We start from the raw sequence: 27,072 nt of genomic DNA, 5'->3' as shown, positions 1-27,072 counted from the left end.
CTTACAATTACATCTCCCTTTGTAATGCCTAATACCCTCACCTATGAGTCTGCCTGGACTACGCGCTACAAATATCAATAACATATCGTACATGAAAAAGAGAAAATAATAGTATGCAAACCTAATTTGGCAATATTTTTGCTAAAATTTTGAAAACTAGCAGTGTGAATACACATAGTTGTTTGAGCAAAATGTCTGACATCTGAAAATTGCCTGGTCCTCCAATATTTTAATGCCATTGTTTTACTTTATTACTACAAATCTCAGTTATCTCTTTGCTGTCTCTCTGTCCTTGCAATAATTTCCTCACCTACCATTACTTCAATTCAATTGAAAAGAACACTGTCATTTTGTACAAGGAAAACAGATCAGAAAAATGACATGCAAATTTCTTGTTCCTATTTACCTCTTAATTTTATTTCTCGTTCTACCAAAATGCATACTACCAAAATCAGTAATTGAACCATGTAGTGCATCTGATTCATGTGTTTCTTATCTCTCATATCGCCTTCCATGGGACTCCAAAATTTCCGAAATAGCTTTCAGATTCCGAATCAACGTCTCTGATCTCTTAGTAGCAAACTCTATCGATTCAAATCAACCAAATCAAATCCTACCTGAAAAATCATTGGTAAAAGTACCAATTTTATGTTCATGTGTGGATGGAATACGACGATCTGTATCCACGCATTACACGATTGGTGCAACGGATACTTTGACGTCAGTATCGGAAGTGTATGGGAGACTGGTTAGTGCAGAACAAATTGGGAATGCTAATGGGATTGATGAAGAAAATACTTTATCAAGTGGACAGAGTGTTGTGATTCCTTTGCCATGTACTTGTTTTAATAATAGTAATAATGGTGCAGATAGTGTGTATATGTCTTATGTGGTGCAAAGTGGAGATGAATTAACAAAAATTGCAACAGAATATAGTGTAACAATTGGTAATTTGGAGATCATAAATGGACTTGGCCAAAATCAAATTGATCCAGGGGATATTCTGGCTATTCCACTTGCTGGTAAGTAACCAAAACACACACGCACCAAAAAAAGAAAAAAAAAGTACTATTTTCTGATGAAGGATTTAATTGACTCCACCTACCATCGTCGTGTTTTGTACCATAATCTAACATGTATAATATTTGTTTTAACCAGCTACCAAACGACCCCTAAGGGTATGAATTATGAGTCATACAGTGCTTACTTCATTGTAAAATTAAGATATTTCGTATAGTACTGTTTTATTCATAATGTCCCCTGCAGCATGTTCATCAGCAAATCTGAATTGGTACAATGAAAGCTTAATAGTTCCCAAGGGTTCTTATGCTTTAACAGCTAACAATTGCATCAAATGTGGATGCAGACCTACTGATCTCAGGTAATCAACAATGAAATTAGTATAATGCTACAGATTTGCAATCATTTAGAGATAAATTTCGTTTTTTTTTTTGGTTCTAATTCTTTTAATGTTTGATCGAACATAGCCTGGAGTGTTCCCCTTCTGGAATTGTGGAGAAATGTTCACATTTACAGTGCAAAGATTCCAATATCTTCATTGGAGAAAGGCATGAAAATCATACAACATCTGGTTGCAATGTAACAGCCTGTATTTATCGTGGACATCTCGGAGGCAAAATATTTAGAAGGTATATACTCCCTCCGTCCCAAAATAAGTAATATTATATAATAATACTCTCTCTGGCCCAATTTATGTGAAACAATTCAAAGTACGAGGGTCACAAACACTTCATTTTTCGATTTTAATTTGGATCAACTAGAGTAAATATTTTTCTTTGTTTGGTTTGCAGTTTGGTGAATTCAACTGATGTCAAGTGTTTAGGTAATATTTCAGTCCATGGATTTTATTTTAATCTTATCAGTTATAATATTGGTGTTTTAGTTGTTTAATTATTTTTTGGGATGTGTGTAGGTAAAGAGAGTGAGGGTACAGAGTCACCAATGGAGTCTCCACCAAGTAATTACATAGCACCATATTTAAGTCCATCTCATTACTCACATTCACCCAAAAATCATTCATTAGGACTACTCAATTCCAGTTCTGCTCATAGATATACTCAAAAATCACTATCTCAACCATTACATTTTATAATCTTATTGCTTTTTGAGCTTATCTTTGAAATATTCTTGTAAATAAAAAGATTTATCTTGGAGAAAATGGGGTAATGAAAATCAAACTTACAGTCACACCTATTGTGTAAAAGATTTATATTATTTTCTTTTATCCCATTTTCTTTGGTAATTAATTTCCACTTTTTCTGGAAGATTTGATCAACTCAATATTATAAAATTAAAATTTAGATATACGAAAATACGAAAATTACTAATGTGTTACATAACGTAGAAATCATTAAACTATAACTCAGCCTTGGTACATGATAGGTGTATGAGATTATTCTTCAATTATAGCCAAATAGTCCCTCCCTCCTATAATAAATGTCGTTTTATCTCTTTTTTGCATTTTAATTTTTTTAAAGAAAAGGTACAAGGTATCATATTCTAAACTGCAGCTATATTTAATTTATAAGATATTTCTTGAGAATTTAGCATTGTTAAGAAAAAGTAGTGCTTAAATAGTTGGAACTTGAAAACCTAATTATAATCGATAAAAAAAAAATTATTTTGGTATGGATAATATAGTTAACTAATTTGTTGGATCTTGATGAGTTCCAATCAGTTTCCACCGGTCTTAGTTTAAGTGGTAATGTAGTCATTAATCAAAGATTATGGGCACATGATGGCAATGACTCTGACTATAGTGAATTGTGAGGTCCCCCAATAGTGGGACAAAAAAAGATAAAAGAGGTGTTGTGTTTTTGGAACACAAATATTATTTTCTTGTGTTTAATTTAATATATAAGTTATGATACTGTAACTTTTTAATATAAAAGGTTTATTCACGAATTAATATATAAATATATCATTTGATTTAGTCTCAATTGATATTTATGATTTTTAATTTTTAAGTGTCTTCAAATAAATACTTTATTTAGTATACAGTTGAATAAATAGACACATGCATTTTACGTAGTTTGATCATAGGTAAAATTGTGTGATTTAGAAGATTTGGTACACATGAATTAAGATAGTTCTAACAACTTATTCACCACGTCAAATTGAGACAAGTGTCAGCATGTTTCTACTAGTACATTAGTTTCATGCCTGTCTCTTTTACTGTCAATTTATTGTTGTACCAAAGATTCTTTATATGAATGTCCATGACTTCAACAATTCACCTTCATCACTTTCTATCTTGTCTTCCAGTTAATAAGATAACATTATTAAAGATATATTTATGGTGTAAATTTTATTTATAATATTGATAAATTTTAATTGTGGTAAGAGATTAATTATCTGCCTTTTTCAAGTATTGATCTCGATTGTCGTGGACAGTTACTTATGTTAACAGAAAAGAGATTGATATGTATGTTTGTTGGCTTTAAACTTTGATAAAAATCTTTAGTTACAATTCGGAATTGTCATCAAAATTTATTTACACACTTAGAAATATAGAGTTATTGACTAAAATTATCTCTGGAGTATGATCTGAAGTATGGAGTTTTTGGCTAAAATTATCTTTGGAGTATGATCAAAATTACATTATGTTCAGGGGCGGCTCAATATAATTCGAGAGTTAAAAATAAAATTTTAATTAGAGACCTAAAAAAAAATTTAAAAAATTATCCGTATTTATTATTTTTTAAAATTTTTAGGTGTAAATTATTCCTAATATCTTTTTTATAATTTATTTATTCAAATACTTTTTTTTAATTATTATTTTAGACTTTATCAATTCAACATTGAAAAACATCATTTTATTGAGACAATTATTATATGAATCAATAGTATAGTTCTAGAATAATAAGTTGATAAATTTTAAATAAATATAAGAATTAAAATCATTCAAAAAGTTGATAATTTGGTATATCCTACTTTAATATGAAAAGTTACGAAAAAATAAAAAAGTATTTGTAATTTACTTTCTTCAACACTTTTTTCCTATTAATTCATATTTTCAACAGAATATTACTCTAACTATAGTTAAAATAAATAATGTGAGTATTAGGGAAGAATATATATAATGCTTTTTATCATAAATAATTATTTTGTTCATGAAAAAAATAATCATAATTATTATTTTTTATATAGGAATTTTAGGCCTCCAAAAAGGCATTGGCCTAAAAATTAATAGGCAAGAGCTGGCCCTGCTTGTGTTATATAATTGAACAAAAAACATCTTTGAACTATCCAAAAAGTTGTAAGATTCATCCTTTTGTCTAATTTTCTGAAGAAACTCAAGCCCCAACAAAAGAATATGTCAAATTGAATGAATATATATACACATGGTTAAGCTAATCAAGTTAGGTGATTTTTAAAAAAAATTCGAAATTGAGGGTTTAAATTATATTAAGACAATATATATTCAAATTCTAAATATTCTTTGGAAAAAAAAACAAATAGCACTCCAACTTCAAAAATTTCAAATAAAGTAATTATTTTTTATTTTAATAACTAAACACCAACGTGATTTCACTAAATTTTCAATTTTTCTGTACATTGTATAAAATGTGAACATTGTATATATAGTATATACCCCGCAATATTTTACTAAAGAAAATCTCTAAATAGTTGGATGCAATATATTTGAAATGATTTTTCTACATAATTTTCTAACCTTCAGAACATTGTATGAATATTTCAAAACTTATGCATTGGTGCAAGTCAATTTACTTGATGATGCAAGAAAAACATACTCTATAAACTAACAACACTCGAAGTTTAAATTCAAGATTCATTTCCTATCCATATCCTTATTCTTTTTAGGTGACTTTGATCTTTTCGTCGTGGCCAAGACGTGACCAAATTAAAAAAAATATGTTTTTTTATTGATTCAATCAATTTCTTTACAAGAATAGGCTAAAGATGATTCTTGTTAGTTTTGGATAGTATAAGGATGTCTTTTGCTCACTTAGACAATATGAGGCTGTAAATTAGATTTGAGTCATAGTTTAGCAAAGTTAGAATTATAAATTGTTTCAATTAAACACCTAAACATATAATAATAAAGCATTCAAATTAAATATTTTTGGTTCCAATTATACAATATTCATCTCAACAAGTGTAAAACTCTAAATATTTTTTAATTGAGGTTGATACGTATAATTAAAGAAGATGAAATATTTTATAGTTGACTTAACCACCTAATAAATACTTATGAACATGTAAAAAAAAAAGAAGATAATTTTAAAAAAATTGAAGTGATACTGTCTTATTGAAATAATTTGTGTTAGGTGTCAAATGCTCAATTAAAACAAAGAATATCTCGAATTTTAATTTACTAATAAGTTTATGCGACTCACAATGTATAAAACCTAATATTTCTTGTGATATATATGTTTTCGTCTTTTGCATGTAAAAATTAGTGGATATGATTATTAAGATTCTATTTCTTGAATTCTTACCACAAGAGTACTCCTCCATGCATGGCCCATTATGCTTATAGCTGTTTCCAGATTTATTATTATTATTATTATTTTACAAAAGATAATAATTTAACGTACAAATTAAAATTACCATATGAATAAATTTTGAGGCCATTTTTAAAATCTGTTACCATCCACTAGTGGATCAAGTGGAGGAGAACAATGGTTCAGATTTTCTCATCAAGCAAACATAAGTTGAAAGAAACAAAATAAAGGACCACACACGAAAAATAAAATTAAAAAAATTCAAAATTCTTATAACTGAAATAATTGAAATATAGAGACAAAAATGTCATAAATAACACTAATAGTAGCAAGCCTTGTTCATTCACATGTTAAAATAGGTCCCATAAGAATCGTAAATATAGACATTTAACCAATGAAAATACAGTGTTCTGGATGGATTTTAGAAATTCAACCAATCAACAATTAGATATGCCAATTTATGGGACCCAAAACAGCTTAATCTTATTTTCTTCTTCAAGGAAAATATTAGCCAAAAGTGCATGGACTCAACAAGTAGAAACAATAAACTGTTATATCAGAAGCGGTTGCTGTGGGCACACAAAAATGAACAATTATTGTACTAACGATCCTTTATATATATCGAACTGTTCCACTTTGTTTTTTGGGCTTGTTCAAATTCCTTTTAATTGAATCCTCCGTAGCGTTTACGAATTTTACTATATTCTCCTTCGGTTCTCGTTTTGATATTATATCAGAACGATTGTAAATGATGACTAGTGAAAGTAAGACGGCAAATGCTATAGGAGGAAAAACAGCTAGAGCTTGTGATAGCTGTTTGTCAAAGAGGGCACGTTGGTTTTGCCCAGCTGATGATGCCTTTCTTTGTCAATCGTGCGATGTTTCGATCCATTCGGCGAACCAATTGGCGAGTCGGCATGAACGTGTTCGTCTCGAAACATATTCTAACAAATCAACTATTACAAAATTAGTCGACAAAACTCATCAACCTTCTTGGCACCAGGGATTTACTCGAAAGGCTAGAACGCCGAGAAATGGAAAAAAGGCACAAATCAGGCAATGGAAAAAGAACGAAGAAAATCGGGTACCGGAAATTGGCAGCGAAGAGAATTCGTTGGATGAAAATGAATTCGAAAACGAAGAGCAGCTGCTTTATCGAGTTCCAATTTTCGATCCGTTTGAAGCAGAACTCTGCAATGTGCCAGATGAAACTGGATCTATTGTTGATCTGGACATTTTGTTGAACACTGAAGATACATGCCATGATTTGAACCTTCCGGAATTTCTTTCATCTGATATTGAGCTTGCTGAATTCGCTGCGGATGTTGAAACCTTATTGGGAGGCGAAGAAGAACAGAGTACTCAGTTATTAAATGCGGATTTTGAAAATAACAAGGCGATTAAAATTGAAGTTGAAGACGAAGAAATGAGAACTGTTGTTGCTTGTCATTTGGATCCTGAATTGGATATGGAAAGGGAAGCACTGAATTGGAACTTTGATGAATATTATGAAGAAACAGTTGAGCAGAAAGTAATGGCAGCAGATGCAGCAGTAACAGAATTTATCGCTAGTGCAGAAGAGTACAGTGGTAGCAGTACAAAATCTGATGAAAAAAACAGACTGTTTCTCAGGCTTAATCATGAGGCGGTTATTAGTGCTTGGCCAAATCAATCTTCTCCATGGACAAATGGAATACGACCCCATTTCAATCCTGATGACTACTGGCCCGAATTTTTCTCGGTATTTTCTTCTTCTTCTTCTTCCACAATTACTGTTGGTGTTGAATAACTAGTTATATATAATCATTGATATTGTTGTATATCTTTTTGATTTAGGAAACAAGTGTAGGTAATTATGGGGGACATGTAAGAAGTGGCGATGGAGGAAGAGAAGCAAGGGTATCGCGTTACAGAGAGAAGAGACGGAATAGATTGTTTTCGAAGAAAATTCGATATGAAGTTAGGAAATTGAATGCAGAAAAAAGGCCTAGGCTGAAAGGACGATTCATTAAAAGGAGCTCATCGTCGTTTTCAGTGCCTGGTTTTTCTTACATGATGAATAAACGATGATGATGAATTGATCTTGATGTAGTTGATAGTAGAGTTTGTATTATAACATCACCATTTTGCTTACACTAGCAATCTGGAATGACTTAGGTTCTTTTTAGACAAAATAGTCTGGTCAACCTTCGTACTTGTATCGGATTGTATTATGGACTCTTCTACTTAGCTTTTTGTCATCTAAACTTCTGAACTTAACCAAAATAAAATTTTTAAATCCCACCATGTGTGTATCTCACTCTCCCTTACATAGATGACATGTTATATCCATGTCATATATATTAATGTCAAGTCATAATTTTCTTCATAATAATTTTTTAATTATTAGTAAAAATATTAAATAGAAGACAAATTTACAAAAAATTATTTTATCAAATAATATAAAATTATTATTTTTGTACACCTTTCCTCCGGCTTCCCTAACCCATCATCACTGTCAAAAATCCACCATCTCCATGTCCCCATTTTTTTCTTCTTCGATTTTTTCACAATCCAGCAATCTGATGAAGTCATGAAACTACTTCACTCCCCGCTAGTGCTATTTTAATTTATTATTGACATTTTTAATCCTCCCTATTTTTACTATTTCAACACCAAGGTGGCGGCGTAAAGCCCATTAGAATTCAATTGTAAAACCCAATATCATTTTCGATTTTTTGGCATGGATAGCAATACAAACTGGTTGGAACAAGATAGAGGATCTCGTCGATGCCGGAGAAATCGATGAAGCCACTGTGTCGTCTCCATTTTTTACGGCGTCGTCCATTTTTACCGGCGTCATCGCCATTTTTACCGGCGAGATCAAAGTAACAACAACCTAAGTCATCTAACAAGCACAATAACAACAATCAAGCCACCTAACAATCAGATCTAACCAAATTTTTCATAATCCAATGCTAACTACTATTTCACACCCCAAATTGCTTACAAAGACAACAATAATTTTGTACCAAAAGCGGTCAAGTTACTCATTAGAGATATCAACAACTCCACTAATTTCTGATTTTCTTTGCTTATTATGTTCAAAATTTTTTGCCCAATTTCGTTTTTTATTTAGGGTAACAAAAAAAAAGAAAAATAAGAAAGAAGTTGAAAACGAGCAAGAAAAGGCAGAAAGATAGAAATTCAGGCATGGGAGGGGAAAAAGAAGAAAAGTGACGATTGAGAGGGAAAAAATAGGGATGGGTGGGGGAAAGAGGAAAGAGAAAAATGAAGATAAATAACATATAGGGTGTGGATAAGAAAGAAAAATAGGTTGGGTTGGGGTGGCTGGAAAAAAGATAGTGTGGGAAAGAAGATGGAGTTTTTTTCCTTTTTAAATTTATTTTTTTAAAAAAAAATTAATAACTTAAAAGTAAAAGTTGAAATTTCAAATATCATGTGCACTTGCTTTTGCAGGCGTGTGACTATACTCTCTTGCCAACTCATCTATATTAATGTCACATAAGGATGATCAATGGTCAGAGGGGTTTAATATATTGTGTTATGTTGAGTATAAGGGTCCAAATCACAAAAAGCTAAGTAGAAGAGTCATAACCTATACTTATATTCAATCAATAAAATAATTAATTCAGCTTTGGTTACATATATTGCACATTTGCATACATATATAAAGTATGCAATATGATTTTTACTTCAACGAATAAACTTAAAATAAAAAAAAGATATCTCAATATGCAGCCACTTAATTATATTTTAAAAGTTCATGCTACTAAACACTCGTTGTTAGAGAAAGAGCTTATTGATAAACCCTAATTACTATACAAAATCACCCAGTTGTGCATGCATAATCAGATCAATAACAGATTATATCAAGTCAAATTACATCACATAAATTGAGATATAGAGAGTATAAGATTCGTTCAAAGAAATAGAGTTTATGATCTTTAAGACGGTACATATACACGTGTCAAGTTAAAAATAGTTCCGTAATGGAGGTTGATTATATATATAGAGAGAATTCATGATCTTTAAGACGGTACATATACACGTGTCAAGTTAAAAATAGTTCCGTGATTGAGGTTGATTAATATATATATATATGGGATGCATGTGGGAACTCGGAATAGACTGTAAACCCAAATTGAGAGTGACACAAATTGGATCCATCGTTCCTTCTAATTCAGTGAGTTAATACATGGGACACCCACGCCCAATAAAACATCCAATTATTAATTTATTAGGCTACATTTTTAGTACAAAAATGCACCTTTCCTAAAATTTCATGATCTAAATAAAATGTTTTACCACATATAATTAATTATATTCCCATGAATTAGTAATTAGTTCCATATCTGATTACGCTATTTTTTTCCTGCAATTCTGATAGTTAATCCATAAATTGACATCCTTGATGGAAATTACTTTAATTAAGATCTCCACGTGTCATAATTTTGTTTTTCCTGTCTTGGAAGCAAACAATGCACTATATGACCCAATCAAATATATATGCTCGTTGTATTTAATTTGTCAATATATTCTATTAATTTAAGAAACCAAAAATACTCGAAATCTAACTTTGGTAGATATATATCATATAGTAGAAAATCTTCGACCTATTATATAATGACTTTCATTTTTATGCATCTAAGAAATTACTTGTCCTACTTTCTTTTTACTCCATACTAAAAAGAATGTTTATTTTTTTCTTTATGATAACTTTGTAATTTCAATTTTTTCATCTGACATATTTTCTTAAAGTCCCTATAAAATCAAAACTTGACAAACAAATTGAAAATATTTTAAAAAACAATTTGTTATCTCAATTTTTTTTAGTATAGGAGATTGTTAGAGAACTAGAGCTAAATTTGCATGCTGACTTAACCTATTTTTGACTTTTTTTATTGAATGTTCTCTTAGATATATGATGCATCTATAGATCAAAGAAACAATTATTTTAAAAAAATATATATATACTTGATAAAAGTTGAGCGGGTTGAAATATCGATATCACAACTACAGATATTTTTTGGGATGTCAAGGACAAGTGTTAAAAAATACAAAAGTAAGGCGCTTGTAATGTCAATATCAAAAATAAAGAGGTATTGGGGTATGTCAAAGTCAAGAACAATGCCTAATGATATATGAAGAGCACCAAGCGCAAAGGTTGGACCCATACCCATCGACAAAACAAGAAAAATAATAATATTGTTATGTCTGACAATGTGCATTAACAAGTAACATGTTGTATTTGTTGCGTATTAAAAAACATAAGTAATAAGCAACAAAGATATTTGCAAGATAAACTTGATAATATCTCTTTCTTACGAGGAGAATTCATAAATATCTCACTAGCTCGTCACTTTTCTATGCATCTGGTATCATAGATATATTCAACCACATGAGATATATATGGATATATGTATTTAGTGTATTTCACATGTATTTGGGATACATAACTATTTTCATCCTTATTTCGTTTGTCTCTCTCAATTTTAGTATATCTGGTAAAAGAAATACATGGATCTTGATATATATCCCTTAATGTATGGTAGGAAAGTCTTAATTAACGGTAAGATACATAATTATTTGAAGGAAAAATTACATAAATACACAACTTATTTTACAATATTCTCTAAAATTCCTTACCAAATGAAAAGGTTATAAAAATTCCTATTCTCTCACACATGCGATGTATCTATATATGATGTATATATTAAGACATTGAGTGATGTATCTGAAACCAAAATGTGATGTATCTGAATGTGGAGGTATGTAGCCAAAAGGCCCTAAATTGAGACGGTATGTATCTAGACATTTTCGAATGTATCTATATTTCATTAAATTTGAGAAATTTTCTTAATTTGAAAAAAGAATAAAAATAAAATGTAATTAACTCTATAATAAAAATATGTATAAGATTCTCTTATTTGATAGTTTCTCCTCTTCGAAACTCTACATTTCTCATTCTCGTGGGCCTTGGCCCATTTAGCATGTCTGAAATGAAATCCGACAAGCGAAAAGAAACAAAAATTGAACCATACATAGTACATGCTAATCCTCTTAATTTATCATGATTTTCTATTAAGGTTGGTTTTAATTGTAAATCTCAACTTTAATAAAGTTTTTTAGCCAGACACTTTTCATTCAAATTTTTTATAAAAAGTAAGTGCGTGTGCTTTCATTCGTCTATTAACTACTTAGGTTAATTATTCATAATATGTCATTTTCTTTAATTACGCATCAAGCCTGCATGTCTCATTGAAATGATGCATATAATTAAAAAGTGATATATATTATAAAGTTGATATAACTATCTAATAGACGAATGAGGGGGTCACTTGTGTAAGTGTAAATATACGGCACTCACATTTAACTCAACCTCAAAAGTTAATCTACGAGCGGATGATTATCCAAGCGCATATAAAATAACAATCAATCCAATTCGCGAACCAACGTCGGATCTAACCCACTATTACATTACCTTCAAACCAAGGCCCAGTTGGAACATAAACATGGAGCCCAAACGGAGATGAATTTGCGTTTGATATCATGTAAAAGTATCACATTCAGAACTAACTCAACTCCAAAGACTAGCTAATGAGGGAGGATTGTCCAAGTCTATTTAACTAAACACTCCGTCCATTCCCCAACCAATATGATACTTTAACCATACTAACAGTATACATCCTCCAACTCCAACTTTAAGGTTGTGAGAGCGAGTTATCAAGCGAACGAAAAGTAGAAACCTCCTAAAGAGAGTAGAAAAAAAAATAATAGTCAGAGACACACAAATTTTTCTTTCAAAGTTAAACTAAAAGTGTGTAATTAGAACAGTTTATTAAGAATTGAGATGTTCAATTAAAACATAACTTAGTTCAAATGTCTAAATAAAATATCCCGACAATTTTTTAGAAGGCATACCATGCCTTAAAAGTATAAATGGGAGAGAAGAAGTAAATCCAAAAATAAGGTCATGTCACAATCTCAGGAATAGGGGAATCCTAAAAGGTTAGAAGGAAGACAAATACAAAACATTCAAAACATTTCTTACAAAACAAGGGAAGGACGATTTAATTAGTCACGGAGGGACCAAACAAAATATTAACGACCTCGTATTGTTGTCTCATTCTTTTATTTCATCATTTCGACAACACTTTTGACGTTAAAAGTTAGAGATTTATCAATAAGTAATGTTGCGTCGATTCGTAATTATAATGTAATTAAAATATCAATTAAAAAGAGAATCGTCATTACTGAATGAAGATTGTTGGGATAATTATCCACTGCTATATATTAGGTGAAAATCAAATCTTCACATATAAGGTAAAAGTTATATTTAAAATATTATTAAGATGATTTGAGATTTAATTAGCAAGTAATATTGACTAGTAGATATTTTAAAAATTCTAATTAAAAAAATTATGAAAAAAACATTCTAGAAAAAGTGAATCGGCTCAGCCCAATTCATGGCCTATATGTGTCATTTGTTAAACGCAAGTGTGTATATATGTACTTTTGTTTAATGAGTAATGTATTTATTTATTATTATTTTTAAATAACTTGCGGTCACTATAATTTCTGTCGCATTTAGGGTGATCACTCTGTGGTGAGCACTGAGTAAACCTCCAACTGTGTAATAGCCTGCAAAACACACGACGGATGTAAATCACACTAAACAAGTCCTATGCGACAGGCTCGACTCAGAAGACATTGATGGGGATCAATCTCGAATTACCCGTGTAAATAATTACCCTCCAAACCATTTGACTCATTCCTAAGATATATTTACTCATTTTTTTTGCTTTTAAATGATGCATATTTATTATTTTCGTTATTGTCATGACATGTATGCTCCCTCATTGTAAACATGTTCATCAAAATTGTTTTTTTTTAATGCCCGCGTAGCTCATCTCAAGCATTATTACAAGAGCATTATTAGTACGGCTAGATTTAGTCAAAGATTTTATTTTTTTATGAGTTACAAGTAATGTACTACAACATCTTTTATTTCTCATGTAGAGTCATATCAAATCACAAAAGCAAAAAACACTGAGACGCTTGATCACGTCACACAATCTGATTTAGTATTCCTCTATCTCGTTAGTTTGATTTGACACGAAATTTTAAAAAAAATAAGAACTTTTGAAATTTATGATTTAAAATAAGTAGTAGATATTTTATGTGATGATTATAAATCATTTCATTAAAGATAAAATAAGTATTTCAAAGTTAAATTATTACTTATCATATAATAAAAAAAATGACAAAGTGTCGAATACACTCGTACACTATTAGAAATAATTTAAATATACCCCTCGTTATACTTTATCTCCAAATATACCCCTCCAATCTTACGATGGGTACATTTAAACTATTTGTAACATTATATTAGTATATTTGACCATTTACTGATGAAGAAATGTGTTATTTATTTTAGAACCGACTAAAAACGAGAGTAAGTGGTAAGTGAATTTAGCATCAGCTTCTACACTCAAATATCCATTAGGTAATGGACAGAGGCTTGTCTGCATGAATCATGATTCCCAAACTCCAAAAAATGATTAGAAGTGGCATAGCTATGTTGCCTATTGTTATAGGTTACTAGGTAGCTCAAAGATTCCAAACCTACCTACCCTACAATTTTATCTAAGTGAAACTTCATGTAGGGCTCATTCTACTTCTACATCTATAAATAGCTGATGGAAGTGAAGCTTCAACTTTCTCATACACACAAAAAAAAGAAAGAAAAAGGGAGAAATGTTGCTCAACAACTAATTTTTTTTTTCCATCTGATTTCCGAAGTCCACATTCTCAACTAGTAAATTAAAGAATGTTTAGATGTAAGTAGGAGCTCCTTTCAGGCCAAGACCGAGGGACGAGGAGCGGCAAGAGCTGCCTAGTCATGCATATTGGTTAACCTTAATAAACAAATTATGTATAGTGTTAAGATTAACCAGTTGCATGGCAAGGGAGCAACTACTTCCGCTAACTTGTCTCACTTATTGGACTGAAGGGAGCTCCTATCCATTTATATATAGTTAAGTTAACTATATAAAATATATTAGCTTGTTCTAGCTAGTTAAGCAGTACTAACATTTTGATAATAGTAAGTAACAATTTTATGCAACTTTTCAATTGACTTCTTCGTGACTTTAATTTTTCGATAAAGGTAATCTCTTTCTTTATTCATATACTGTTGTTTAATTGCAGTATGTATATACAAAAAAAAAACACAGATTTACCATACATATATGTATCAATCGTACTCTTGTTAATTAAACACGAAAAAAAATAATCCCTAATCATTGTGGTGGCAGAGGTTGAAAGAGAGACATCAACAAGGCGTCGAGGAACTCAATTAAGATAATAATATACAATGGATATACATTCTAAGACTCTTTTGTATACAACATGTACTTTTGTTGGGACTCAACCCATTTGTTTTGGGGTTGGTTGTGTGTGTAACCTAAGATGATTTTGGGCCTTGTCCTCTTCATATTTTGTACGGATTCATACATACAAATGCATATAAAAAGCCCAACTCAGTGAGTAACAATTACTTTGAGAGCGTAATTGTGATGATAGAATTATCCATTTGTACCTATCTAGCTAGCTAGTATCGTTGAACCTACACATTTGACTTGGACAATTTATGCCGAATCCAATGGCAATATACAAATTTAAATTAGTCGTACTGAGAAATCAGTCAATATAGGCTCATTTGGCTATGAGAATTTCACTTTTTATTGTCAAACGCCTGCTTAAATAGTGTTAACTAAGCAAACGACTCGCTAGGTACAATCATAATGTAATATATTACGATTCGTGCTGGAAAAAAGAAATCTCTTAACCAAAACTCATCAAAGAAGAGAGAACCAATTACCTTTACCAACTCAAAATAGACGAACATAGATAATGTCAAAATAGTTGTGATGATAACATGACAAATATTGTTTCTTTTGTACGTTATAAAAAGTGAATAAACCAGAAACTTCGATGAAAAAAGCAAAAATTAATTGATCAGAATTTTTTTATTGTAAGGAATACATTTTATTTTATCTAATAAACCAACTACCAAGAAAATGAAAGGTGTAGCTATTCGTAACACACCAAACATACTCTTGTTTTTCTTAAAATATTAAGAAACAGCCAAACATATGAATTTGAAAATAAGTTTACTTCTCACAATAAGTATAGTTTATTCACATATTTGATTGGACGTTTTAAGCGATTTCGAAATTATTAATTTCACTATCTTTATTGTAACGATAATATAAGTTATATCATGTGCATATTATAAAAGCAAAAAAACAAATACTGAAATAAGTTAATAAACAGATTCGAGATAATGAAAGGGCAAATGTAACTTAGATTTGTATAATCATATATCCTCTATATCTAACATTCACATTGCACATGGACTTCTTTTACTGCAAAAAGAATTAGTACTAAAAGAAATATAAATCTACTTAGGAATAAAGTCTAATAATATAAATAAATAAAAAACCACCATCCAAAAACTGGGGGCTCTCACAGGATTATCTTAAATTTAAACCCGTCAAAATAAGTTCCAATAGTTGTATTATACACGTGGCCTCATCCAGGCCGTTCATTTCTTTCATCAGCTTCTAATCAACGGTAGCAACCCCAGCGTTAGTTCCAAGCCAACATCGCTCTCATCCAGCTTCGCTGGTAAGGCTTCTACAGTCTCTACCGAGCCGCTATCCACATCGCCGCTTTCTCCTTCCCGGCTCGGCTCTTCCGTCCGCTGTTGGCTCAGACCCGAATTAAGGCTCGGTGACCCGACTGCCTCTTCCTCCTCCTTATGACACCAACTCCACATCACCCTAGCCGCATCGTCAACATCCGGCGACTGCTTCCTCGGCTCAGGCTTAGCCGATACCCGTTTAAACCGGGTTCTGGACTTAACCTTGTGCAGATCGGGATCCGAGATATTTTCTCTGGACACGTGGCGAATATCACATGCTTTAAGCGAAGGGCTCGTTGCGTCTGCAGCCGAGTCGGGTGAAAGTTTAACAATCGGCGCACCGTTTAGAACGGCTTCAACAGCAGCTTGACAAAGAGGCCAGTTGCCGGAAGTTAACAAACCAGTAGAACCGTAAATTGGATTTACAATACGGCCACAAGCTTCATACAACAACGATCTGAAAATAGCTGCAATAAACAAAAACTCAAAATTAATCATCATCATCACTAAATCTAATTTGCTACTTATAACATTATATGTAAAATTAACTAACCAGGACGCAAATGGTCAGGTCCAGAATTAATGAGATTGAGAAGCCCAGCACGGCCATAAAACTTAGCAAGGAACAGAGTGGCGTTAGATTGAGCTTCTGGAGATTGTATCCATTGAAGACAAGGTTTAATGGAGCATTTTTCATTGCAACCTTTTCGGAGAACCCGGCAACCATTACAGCTTAAACGCATAGCTTATGCTTCAATAGAGAAAGAAAAATCAATTTTGTTTTTTGTAGAAATGGAAGAGTTGTTTATGTATTTTTGGAGTTGAGAAGGAGAAAGAGTTAGTGTGTATATATATATTGTTGAAGGAATTGATTTTCCATGTGAGGGGATTGGAAGTTATAAGGGGCGCCCGCAAGTGGTTTTAGAACAGTGGTATCCTGGGAATATTTCAAATCATTTAGCTGTTTCGTAAAGCTTATTCACCTACTTTTGCAATCTCCTTTTTACCCCTGCTTACTTGTGAATCAAACTTATATAGTACTCATTTATTTTCAAAAATATATTACTCATATTTTACTAGACTCTTAGCTTTTTTTAAAAAAAGAAAGGCTACTTGTAAGTTACTAAAAATACTTTCTCCGTTATTTCCACTTTTCAAAAAGTTAAATGTGGATAATTTTTAAAATTAAATTAAATTATATTATTTTAATTTTATAAATAAAAAATTAAAATATTTATAATTTATACAAAAAATTACTATAAATTACTACTTTTCATATATCAACATGGACGGAAAAAGTAACTTACAAAAACTACATGAGTTGCTTAAAAAACTGTTTATAAAGCTAATTGTAAATTATAAGTAGAAATTTCAAATCTACTTACAAAGTTATTTATAATTATTTCTTGACAATTGACTTATTAAACTATTTATAAATTATGAAAGTAATCAATAAATATCCATAATTATATCATTGCATGTACTCAAAGATCTCTCTATTCTTTTTATTTTGTGAGTTTTGGATGCTTATATGTTATTTTGTTTATGAATGACCTACAAATAGAGTTGTATTTTAGTTTAATTTATAATGGTGTTATCCATTTCAACAAACATCTAATATACCTTCTCTTTTAAGAAAAATATCTTTTTACATCATGTGTATAATTATAGGCAAAGCTAAGTAGAATTAATGATTTCGGACAAATTTAATATATTTAGTAGATCCTATATATATATATGAGTAGATTATTTTGTCAATTCCTAACAAAATAATTCGACGATTTAGTGATTTCAAAATATTTCTCTTATATCTAAAAGTTTTAAAATCTCTAAATTTTTAATCTAAACTCAAGCTCTGTATAATTAAAAAGTACATAATCAATGCACATAATCTTCTCAAAACTTTGAACTTCTAATATTGACATATTCATTTTGTGGCCTAACTTTTACTTACTTATTATTCTATACTTCTTCTGCTTCATTTTATTAATATTATAAAAATAATTTCAACACAACTATAGTTAATTATTATATTTCAATTGTTGTTCTATTACGAAATTTTATTATACAATTTGAGCATTCTTAGTCCAATGTATTTCAAAACGAATATTGAGGGTAGTTTGGTCATTTGGAAGTTCAAAGGCGAACAAAATTCATGGAAAATGAGAAGGCCTGATAAGGCGGAGAATGACATGCAAATTGGTCCAAAACCAGGGATTGTGACATAGTGCCACGTGTAAAGCCTGTCGAAATGGACCCACAACTACTTGGCGGCTCGCCACATACTTCTTCTACTGCATATCCATTCACGCACTCTATATTATTACTATTTCTTCCGTTTATAAACGAATAATCCTATTTTTTTTTATTCGTTTAAAAAACAATGATATTTTTTCTTTTTTGATAACATTTTAATTTTAACTTTTCACTTGGTACGTTTAAGACCACATAATTAAAGGGTATTTTAGTAATTTGATATAATTTAAATTAGAATCACAAGATTAAAAAGTCTTCTTTCTTTTCTTAAGTCCGTTCAAGTCAAACTAGACTAATCTTTTTGAAACGGATGAAGTATTATATTACTTCCTCCGTCCCATTTGATATGACAATATTTAACCTGATACAGAGTTTAAGAAATAATGAATACTTTGAAATGTTTATCAAATTGGCCTTTCAAAAAAGTAAACTCACTTTTCTCTCTCCTCATAAATGTATTAGAGTACTTAAGTAGGAATAACAAAGGTAAAAGAGGAATCTTTAAATATCAAGTGACATTCATTTTTAGACTGACCAAAATTAAAGTGGTGTCACATAAAATGAAACGGAGAGAGTACTATTTTTTTACTTTTTAATTTATACAATACAATTCTAATATATATACATAGGATATCAAAAATATAAAAAGGGAGTGATATATTTGTGAGGTCAAGGTATCAGTTAGATAGTTGTTGTTCGGTTTGGATTGACTAAAATTAAAATTAAATTAATGTAATTTGTTTTTTTTTTAATTTTAAAATTAAATTAAATGAAAAAAATAATCATTGATTTAATTATTATCGATTTGATTTGATTTTTTTTCTCCAATTATTCAAATTGAAAGTATATTTTTTTAAGACTTACGACGATAGAAATAAGCACCTAGCACATAAACGATTCATCGAAAAGATATTGTCAGTTCAATTAAATAATTAAGCAATACTAGTTTTATTACTATACGAACAAAATATTTCAATTAAAAAAAGTGTGACTATTTTATGTGAAGAAGGATAGGTAACGACTAAATGAATTTTGATGGACTTAAGTTAATTAAAATTTAACAAAATATTTATATTTTATTTAAGAATAATATAGATTAATTATAAAATATATATATTTATTTTATCGTTCGATTTAGTTATTTTTACAATTTTTTAAAATAAAATTAAAATCAAATCAAACAATATTAATTTTTAAAATTTAAAACTAAACCTAACCAAATATTAACTTTTTAAATTATTTTAATTCAAATTACAATTTAATTTGATTTTTTAAACCATATTCATGAAATCTTTTTACATCTCCTATCATATATTTTGGCGTGCAAGCAGACAAGGGAATCAGAATCAAACTTTTTTTTCTTTCTTTCACAATATTTATGTCAAAATTACTCAAATCAATATTAATCGATATGTTCACTTATGTTATGGTCATTTTTTTAAAAATATGACTAGTTATTATTCGGTCGAGTAAATTTATATTATTTTATGAATAGTTATAGCTATAATTTGCTATATATAATTATAGTTTTTAATTTACATTAATCATTAATTACGTGAATTTATTTTGAATTTGTATAATTAATCACGTTCATATAATTCGCCACATTTATATAATTCACAACTAACAATTTTTTTTATTTGATTTGTATCTGTATACGACAATGATTTCCTTGGATTTTTTTCAATTTTGTCATCATATACATTTAATCTTTCTTTTATAACTTTTTAATGTTTATATTATATTTTAATGTTTATATTATAGTATAAACATGTAGTTTCAATTTCATATAATATAATCTAAATAATGTGATTCGTTTAGTATATTTTTTCTAATTATATAACATTTATATATTTATATTTATATCAATTAAAATTACTTAATTTTACTTAAATTATCCGATTTAAATTCGACGTGACCCAAGAGTAGGGGATTCGAAAGAAGAAGAGGCGCGTGGCTAAGGTAAAGTGAAAAAGAAAGATGGGACCCACACCTTAAAAAAAAAAAGGGAATTCCCGGTTTAATGGAATACCGTACGCGGGGGACTATGGGCGCCCTTAGAACTGCTATTCTGGTTTTCCTCATACTCCTTCTTATCCTATTTTCCTGGAAATGACCCCACCCCCCACCATTTTATTAGTCATTTTTATTTATTTATTTTTACGATCTAATTTAACTTTTAATTATAATTTTTTTTCTTTTTTATAAATTATGATCTAGTTTAGTTTGATATACCTTTCAGTAATAATAATTTTTCGTTTTAAAAAATGAAGCTTACCCAAACTAGACTTCATTGTATTTAGGAGTAGTTTTTTCTGTTCTTTTCTACTTATACTTGAATAAGTCTATTTTGCTATTAAAATTATATAATCATCATGAAAGCTCTTATTCGATAAATTTACTAATTCATTTAATAATATTTCTTTCTATTGTGTATATGTACGAATTAAAATGTATTAGTCTAGTATTAATAATTCATATACTTTATAATTGACCCACAAAAATATGCATAGACTATTAATGATATCCAAAGGTTGCTAATACCATTTCAATGCCTTCAAAAGTGAGGTCTTTAATACAACAATGTATAAATTGACCCTCATTATTTTGTCATAAGAACTGTTCTTGGTCTACATCAAAATCTACTAGAAATAAAAAAAATTCTGACAAGTTTGCTTGATTATTTTTTCTCCTCCACAAGCATAAATTAATAATAACTCATGTGTGACATTTTTTAGGAGTGTTAATACAATGTATACTGAACAACTTGTTGAATAAATATATGAAATAAAATAACTACGATTGAATTTGACTCGTTCTAAATGTTGTAAAGAAAGGTCTGGTGAAATTTAAACTACTTTATTACTAGTTGAATTTTTTTAAAACGCAAGCAAACGAACCACAAAGTGTGGAAGAAATTATTTACTAGTCAAATAGTTCACACAGGTCTTAACAAATATAAAAAATTAAATAAGTTGTAAAATAGAAGACATTTAACTAATGGATTTACTCATTTAGTAGTAAAAAACGCACAGACTAACATTTTTAATTTACGATTAACTGAATTTAGTTATTTAAATAACTAAAATTATTTGAAAAATCATTCCAATTTGGTCACTCCCACATTGTGTGATCACAGATTTGATATTCTATTTAAAGCCCCATGAATTCCTTAGCTCTTCTGTATAAAAGTGCGCAAGCCCGATCGAATTGGCCCAACTAAGTAGCCCATACAAGTGTTGTGTAAAACAGTAAAAGCAAATTTAGACTATAAAATAGAGAGTCATAGAGTTCTAAATTTCAAAAGTGACACAAAGAAAGTTACTCGGATAAGCACTCCTCACTTTCGATCTAAGATTGTGACTTTGAGTGACCAATGCAGAGTAAAAGACCGAAGCTTCATCGGGAGGGGAAAAAAGTAGAATAATTTTCACATATAGCAAATAAAAAATTCATATTTGTATGCTATAACAAAGTTTGTATAAAAACGAAGTGTATAAAACGAATTATATTATTATAAGTGTATAAAACGATTATATACAATTTGAATTTGTATAAAATGAGAAAGAGAGAAAGACAAAAGAGACTTGGCAAGGAATATACAGTTGAATCGAATTGTATAAAACGAGAAAGAGAGAAATTAGATACAATTTGAAAATTGTATGAAACGAGAAAGAGAGAAAGGCAAAAGAAACTGGACAGAGGAGTATTTTTATTGTATAATTATAAGTGTATAGAATGAAAATATATGTACTTGCATGTGTATGTATAATTTTCTCACGCTTTATACAAACAGAAACGCAATTTATACATTTCGCTTCTGTTTGTACAACTGAGAAATGCGAGGGTGGCGAGCGAGATTTGGGAGAGTGGCGAGCGAGATCTGGAAGAGGGGAACAAAAATATATGTATTTATACAATTTTCTCTGCTTTATACAATTAGAAACAATTTTTATACACTTGTGTTTATATAAAAAGTGAGGAAGCGAGCGAGAGATTGGAGGAGAGTGGCGAGCGAGATATTTGGGAGAGAGGCGCCTGACAATTTTTTTGCAAACGTTTGCTATGGAGCACAATTAAATCAAACCCTAACTACTCCATTTGTTTTAGGTTATTAATTTGCTATTATATACAATTGTTCCAAGAAAGTATCCGTTGTGACATTACCTAGAATTCCACAAGTAGAATTCGAAATTTCATAACAACAGCTATTTTTGAAAATAGAATCAAAAGTGGACGATGGACGTTATTTCATGAAGAATAAAGAATGAGGCCCACTCCATATGCACAAAGAATTTAGCCCGCAAAATGTTTCAAGTAAAAGCAAAATTAGTACTATTGTAGGATTTATGGACACTTCTTTATAGGCGTGGATGCAAATTCTTGCCCACGATATAGCTGTCTTGCAAGTGTAGTGTATGCATAATTCTTTTTCTATTTGTAGCCAATAATTCAATAATCACATTCTGTATCAGTATAAATGCTTCACCTTTTCCACATCAAGTTTTGTTGGTTCAACAGTTTTCCCTAGTAAAGTAGCCAAGATCCAAAAGACTACTTACCCGTTCGACTTATAAACCATTACCAGTACTCTTTGTAACAAATCAGAGGAACGATTGACACATAACAATTAAGAACTATAAATTATAGTCATTCTCCTCTGGAAAATGAAAATATTCGCTCAAAAGGAAGAAAAGAAACGAAAAAGTGTCTATGCACAGCAAGTTTCAAAATATAGCAAACAGAAGACGAATTATTGAACCAAATAATTGTAGATGCTGTCCTCCATATTTGACAGCACAAAAGGCTTTGATGCTTGCCACCATTTTGAGTAATATCTTTTTTATTTTTTTTTCAAAAAGTTGAGAATAATTAGAAGTAAAAAAAGGAGTGGGGGAGGGTAATTTGGTGGTTGGTTATGTAGTTGTCATTAAGAAAGACGAAAAAAGTAAAAGGTAAAACAACAAGCAAAAACATACTTCTGAAACACCTCACTTATAAGATCACATTGAGTATGTGATGTTGGTGCAAGTAAGTTCTGCAAACAACTAACTCATAAGATCGAGTATGTTGTTATAACCTGTGATTGTCAAGATCATGAACTCGACAGCTAAAAACATGTTGCATGTGGCAACAAGATGAAAGGGGAATTTTCGGATAACACTAACATGCTGCCTGCTACGAGGCCTTGATGATGAGTCAGGGATGGCCCGGGTTAAAGCCATAATCCAAAAAAGCAAACACATGGCAAGGATATTATCATTGGTGAACAGTGGCGACTCATGGTCGGCACACGGCATTCTTCACAATTTGTTATGTGCACGATAGTTGGAAAAGGACACTTCTTGGAAAGTGCATGGGCCACCAATATGCCATTCTTTTATTGTGTGTATTTGTTAGCAAAGTGGTACCCAACACATGACCAAAAGCCAGCCTAGCAACTAGTCAGCAATCAATAAAATATGACTCTTCCATCTCTAAAATACAACAATCTGCAAAACACAAATACCCCACACCACCTATTCTTCCCTTAATCTTAGGTGAGGGTCCATCTTTCACATGAAAATTCAATATTTTTCCTCAAACAACTTGCCATCTTCAACAATTCTTTACACCAAACAAATCTAATTAGATAAGTACAAAATCTTCAAGCTGAATCACATAGTTAGTGGCGATAATAACGCACTTTTCATATGACTAAACATTAATACTTTAAAATTACATCATTGATGATCAAAGATTGACAAAGAAATTAGTATATTGCTATAAAGAATTAGACCATTTTCATTACTCCTTCAGATTACAATTACAATGAAGGATAAGAGTGACAAACTTTACCGTTACAAAAGAACAAGTCTTTCTTTTAGACTCTCTCACACTACAGTAGATACTCAATACAAACTTTAGCCTAATGCTAAATAAGAACCCTAATTAATCCCCAAACGAAAGAGAACAATCTTTTGATTTATTGCTCTTCTTTGGGTTTATACTAAAAGTATTTATTTTCCGATATCAAATGAACACTCATTCATCACCTAGTAAACATATTCACAAACCGGAGTTGAATGATGACTCTCTTTTTTTCACTCTATATGTACACAGACTAAAACGAATTCGTTATGGTAACTCACCTCATCCCAAAAATCTCACATTTTTATTGTTTTTGGTTGGTTTCTGGTTTTACCTAAGCGAAAGCAGAGATGCTGCTGCGGCAATTGAAGCCTTCAATCCTCACAGTAGCTGGCTTGATCCCGAATTTCACCGGAGCACAGCCTCCTCCGCTCTTATGAGTGGAAGCAGAAGATTGTGGCGGAGAAGGTGCAGCTTCTGGAATTGCTAGTATAGGAACAAAATTGTTGTTGCTGAATTGCGAATCCTGAATCAGGGGATTCGATGCCCTACTCGGTGGAGATCCGAAAAAAAACGGTGGAGATGAAGCCATATCAAAATTGGGCGTTTCCATATCGAAATTCCCCTGTTTACCAAAAAAAATAAAAAATCATCAATATGAATTTCAATCAGTTCACATCACAAACTAGATCATAAAACGCATAAATTTTTTACCTTGCTGAGGATGATATCCAGAAGTTCAGTTCCGGCTTTCAAATCGCAACCCTCCGGTTGCTGATTACTGCAAGAGAAACACCAAAACCAAATTAACAAAAGGGGGAAAACGGAGAAACTAAAACAGCAAACAAAAAAAAGTTATATAAACCTACTTGATTTGGAGGAATCGAGAAGGTTTGATAGGTTCATTGAAAAGCCCATTCCGGCGAGGCTTGGGACAAACAAGACCATCAGAAACAGAAATATCTCCCCGTCTAATTTCTCCAACACCAACACAACCACCCATCAAGGCCTTTTGCTGATAACCACACCTATTCATTTTTTTTCCTTTTTCGTTTTTGCACAACAGATCTGTAACAAAGAAGAATATAGTATATCAAACACTTGAGATCTCTATGATAATACCTATGAACACATAGTTTTTACACATATATGTATTTGATATTACTAAATATAAACATGATGATGATAAAAGAAAGAGCTAACAAAAACGGAGCATGTAATTATGGAAAAATAATAGGATTAGAAAGAGAGAGAGAGTTACCTGTGTGTGTGGGTGGCGCCTGTGAAAGGCGAAAATGGAGGAGAGAGATTTTTGGTGAACAAAGAGGATGACGAACCAAAAAATAGAGGAGCCAAGGGACACACCATTCCTACAACAAAAGAGACATTAAAAATAAAATTTCCGTACGGTTTAGTGTGTAGCACGTGGGATAATCACAAATATACCCTATAAATAGAGGCGAAATGATAAATATTTTTTTATAAGCATAATAAACATAAGCAAATTCGTATGAATTATACTTTTAAAAAAATATAACAATTCAATTTGGAATATAAAATCTCTTCTTGATAGGGGTGGGCATTCGGTATTTCGGTTCGGGTTCGAGTTTTTTCGGTTTTCAGTTTTTGTAAATTGTGTACCGAATACCGAACCGAAATATTTCGGTTCGGTTCGGTTTTTATTATTTCGGTTTGGTTTTTATTATTTCGGTTCGGTTTTGTTATTTCGATTTTTTTAATGGGCCTGCTTAGTTGGGCTTTTAAAAATTTACAAATTTTTTTGTTTGATTTTCAACTTAATGGGCTAAAAATAGTTATATCAAAAAGTCTTTTACTTTTAAATTTTTTATTTTAAATTATAATATTTATTATTTAATGTTAATAATTAATATAATATAAATATATATTATAATATAATATACTTCGGTAAATCGAAATATCGAATTACACAAAATCACATACCGAAAATCGAACCGAAATACCGAAAAATACAAAAACATATACCGAATACCGAATCGAAAACCAAAAAACCGAAACCGAAATATCAAAAAAATTCGGTTCGATACGGTGTTTTGGTTTTTCGGTGTTTATGCCCAGCCCTACTTCTTGATGATAAGAAGGAAATATTAGTGAATTCAAATTAATTAAATTTTTAAATTATATAAAATATGAGATAAAAATTAAAAAAACATGGATAATCACTAGCATTGTTGATTCGATTTTCAAATATGGACACATTTCATGGAGATTTGTATTGCGGATTAGATAACACTAAACTTTTTTTTTTTGATAAATATCCTATAAAAAGATTTGTCCGGTAAAATTAAAACGTAGTTGAAGTTACTTTAGAGACAAATATTATAATACAAGATAAAGATTTACAAAAAAAGAAAAGAAAAGTGGATAATCATCACTAGAACTGTTAATATGGGCTAGGCCCGTTGGGCCGGGCTGGCCTAACCTAAAATTTAATAAGGTTGTGCTAAAAATTTTGGAGCCCATTTAAGAAAAAATTTTTTTAGCCCGGCCTGAATAAGTCTGTTGGTCTGATGGGCTTGAGAAATATATTAATTTATATTTATTTTAAATAGGTTTAAAGAATGGTTACAAGTAAATGAAAATAAGGGAGGTAGACGTAATATCGTAAACCAAAGAGGAGATGAGTGTTATAGAGCGAAACATGGAAATTTCTGAAATTATCCCTAATAAATATTATAAAAATAATTTTATTTTGATTTGATTAACAAGTACTAACATTAACATCAT

The 27,072-nt window shown here is 30.6% G+C and overlaps 3 protein-coding genes and 1 pseudogene across 5 annotated transcripts; 2 read left to right on the top strand and 2 right to left on the bottom strand.

Moving 5' to 3' along the window:
* The first annotated feature begins 541 nt into the window (after nt 1-541).
* Nucleotides 542-2,876, top strand: LOC107013948 (annotated as a pseudogene).
* Nucleotides 2,877-6,010: 3,134 nt separating this feature from the next.
* Nucleotides 6,011-7,775, top strand: LOC107015030 (zinc finger protein CONSTANS-LIKE 16-like). The gene is made up of 2 exons (XM_015215184.2): nt 6,011-7,230; nt 7,326-7,775. Exons 1-2 carry the CDS (start codon nt 6,238-6,240, stop codon nt 7,557-7,559), a joined length of 1,227 nt encoding a protein of 408 aa, XP_015070670.1. The 5' UTR covers nt 6,011-6,237; the 3' UTR covers nt 7,560-7,775.
* An 8,063-nt stretch (nt 7,776-15,838) lies between these two features.
* Nucleotides 15,839-17,074, bottom strand: LOC107012647 (LOB domain-containing protein 41-like). The gene is made up of 2 exons (XM_015212532.1): nt 16,754-17,074; nt 15,839-16,667 (listed from the first exon to the last, which is right to left on the bottom strand). Exons 1-2 carry the CDS (start codon nt 16,941-16,943, stop codon nt 16,114-16,116), a joined length of 744 nt encoding a protein of 247 aa, XP_015068018.1. The 5' UTR covers nt 16,944-17,074; the 3' UTR covers nt 15,839-16,113.
* A 7,122-nt stretch (nt 17,075-24,196) lies between these two features.
* LOC107012545 lies at nt 24,197-25,720 on the bottom strand. Of its 3 annotated transcripts, none has more exons than XM_015212415.2 (4): nt 25,568-25,720; nt 25,176-25,334; nt 25,021-25,087; nt 24,197-24,931 (listed from the first exon to the last, which is right to left on the bottom strand). In XM_015212415.2, exons 1-4 carry the CDS (start codon nt 25,672-25,674, stop codon nt 24,641-24,643), a joined length of 624 nt encoding a protein of 207 aa, XP_015067901.1. In that variant the 5' UTR covers nt 25,675-25,720; the 3' UTR covers nt 24,197-24,640. The 3 variants fall into 3 exon arrangements, with proteins under 3 accessions (XP_015067901.1, XP_027770931.1, XP_015067902.1); XM_027915130.1 differs by having other exon boundaries at nt 25,176-25,361; nt 25,568-25,719; XM_015212416.2 differs by having other exon boundaries at nt 25,176-25,374; nt 25,568-25,709.
* Between the last annotated feature and the right edge of the window lie 1,352 nt (nt 25,721-27,072).

The sequence above is a fragment of the Solanum pennellii genome, chromosome 3, assembly GCF_001406875.1.
Source record: "Solanum pennellii chromosome 3, SPENNV200".
Lineage (NCBI taxonomy): Eukaryota > Viridiplantae > Streptophyta > Magnoliopsida > Solanales > Solanaceae > Solanum > Solanum pennellii.
Note: the sequence above shows the minus strand (reverse complement) of the source record. Positions and strands in the feature narration are given on the sequence as shown.

Excerpts from the sequence above, each read along its gene's own strand:
- LOC107015030 (XM_015215184.2), top strand. The coding sequence starts at position 6,238 with ATGATGACTAGTGAAAGTAAGACGGCAAATGCTATAGGAGGAAAAACA. Across the intron at positions 7,231-7,325 it reads ACTGGCCCGAATTTTTCTCG|GAAACAAGTGTAGGTAATTA; the intron begins GTATTTTCTTCT and ends TTTTTGATTTAG.
- LOC107012647 (XM_015212532.1), bottom strand. The coding sequence starts at position 16,943 with ATGCGTTTAAGCTGTAATGGTTGCCGGGTTCTCCGAAAAGGTTGCAAT. Across the intron at positions 16,668-16,753 it reads ACCTGACCATTTGCGTCCTG|CTATTTTCAGATCGTTGTTG; the intron begins GTTAGTTAATTT and ends TGTTTATTGCAG.
- LOC107012545 (XM_027915130.1), bottom strand. The coding sequence starts at position 25,674 with ATGGTGTGTCCCTTGGCTCCTCTATTTTTTGGTTCGTCATCCTCTTTG. Across the intron at positions 25,362-25,567 it reads GGCGCCACCCACACACACAG|AAACGAAAAAGGAAAAAAAA; the intron begins GTAACTCTCTCT and ends TCTGTTGTGCAA. Across the intron at positions 25,088-25,175 it reads TCTCGATTCCTCCAAATCAA|TAATCAGCAACCGGAGGGTT; the intron begins GTAGGTTTATAT and ends TTTCTCTTGCAG.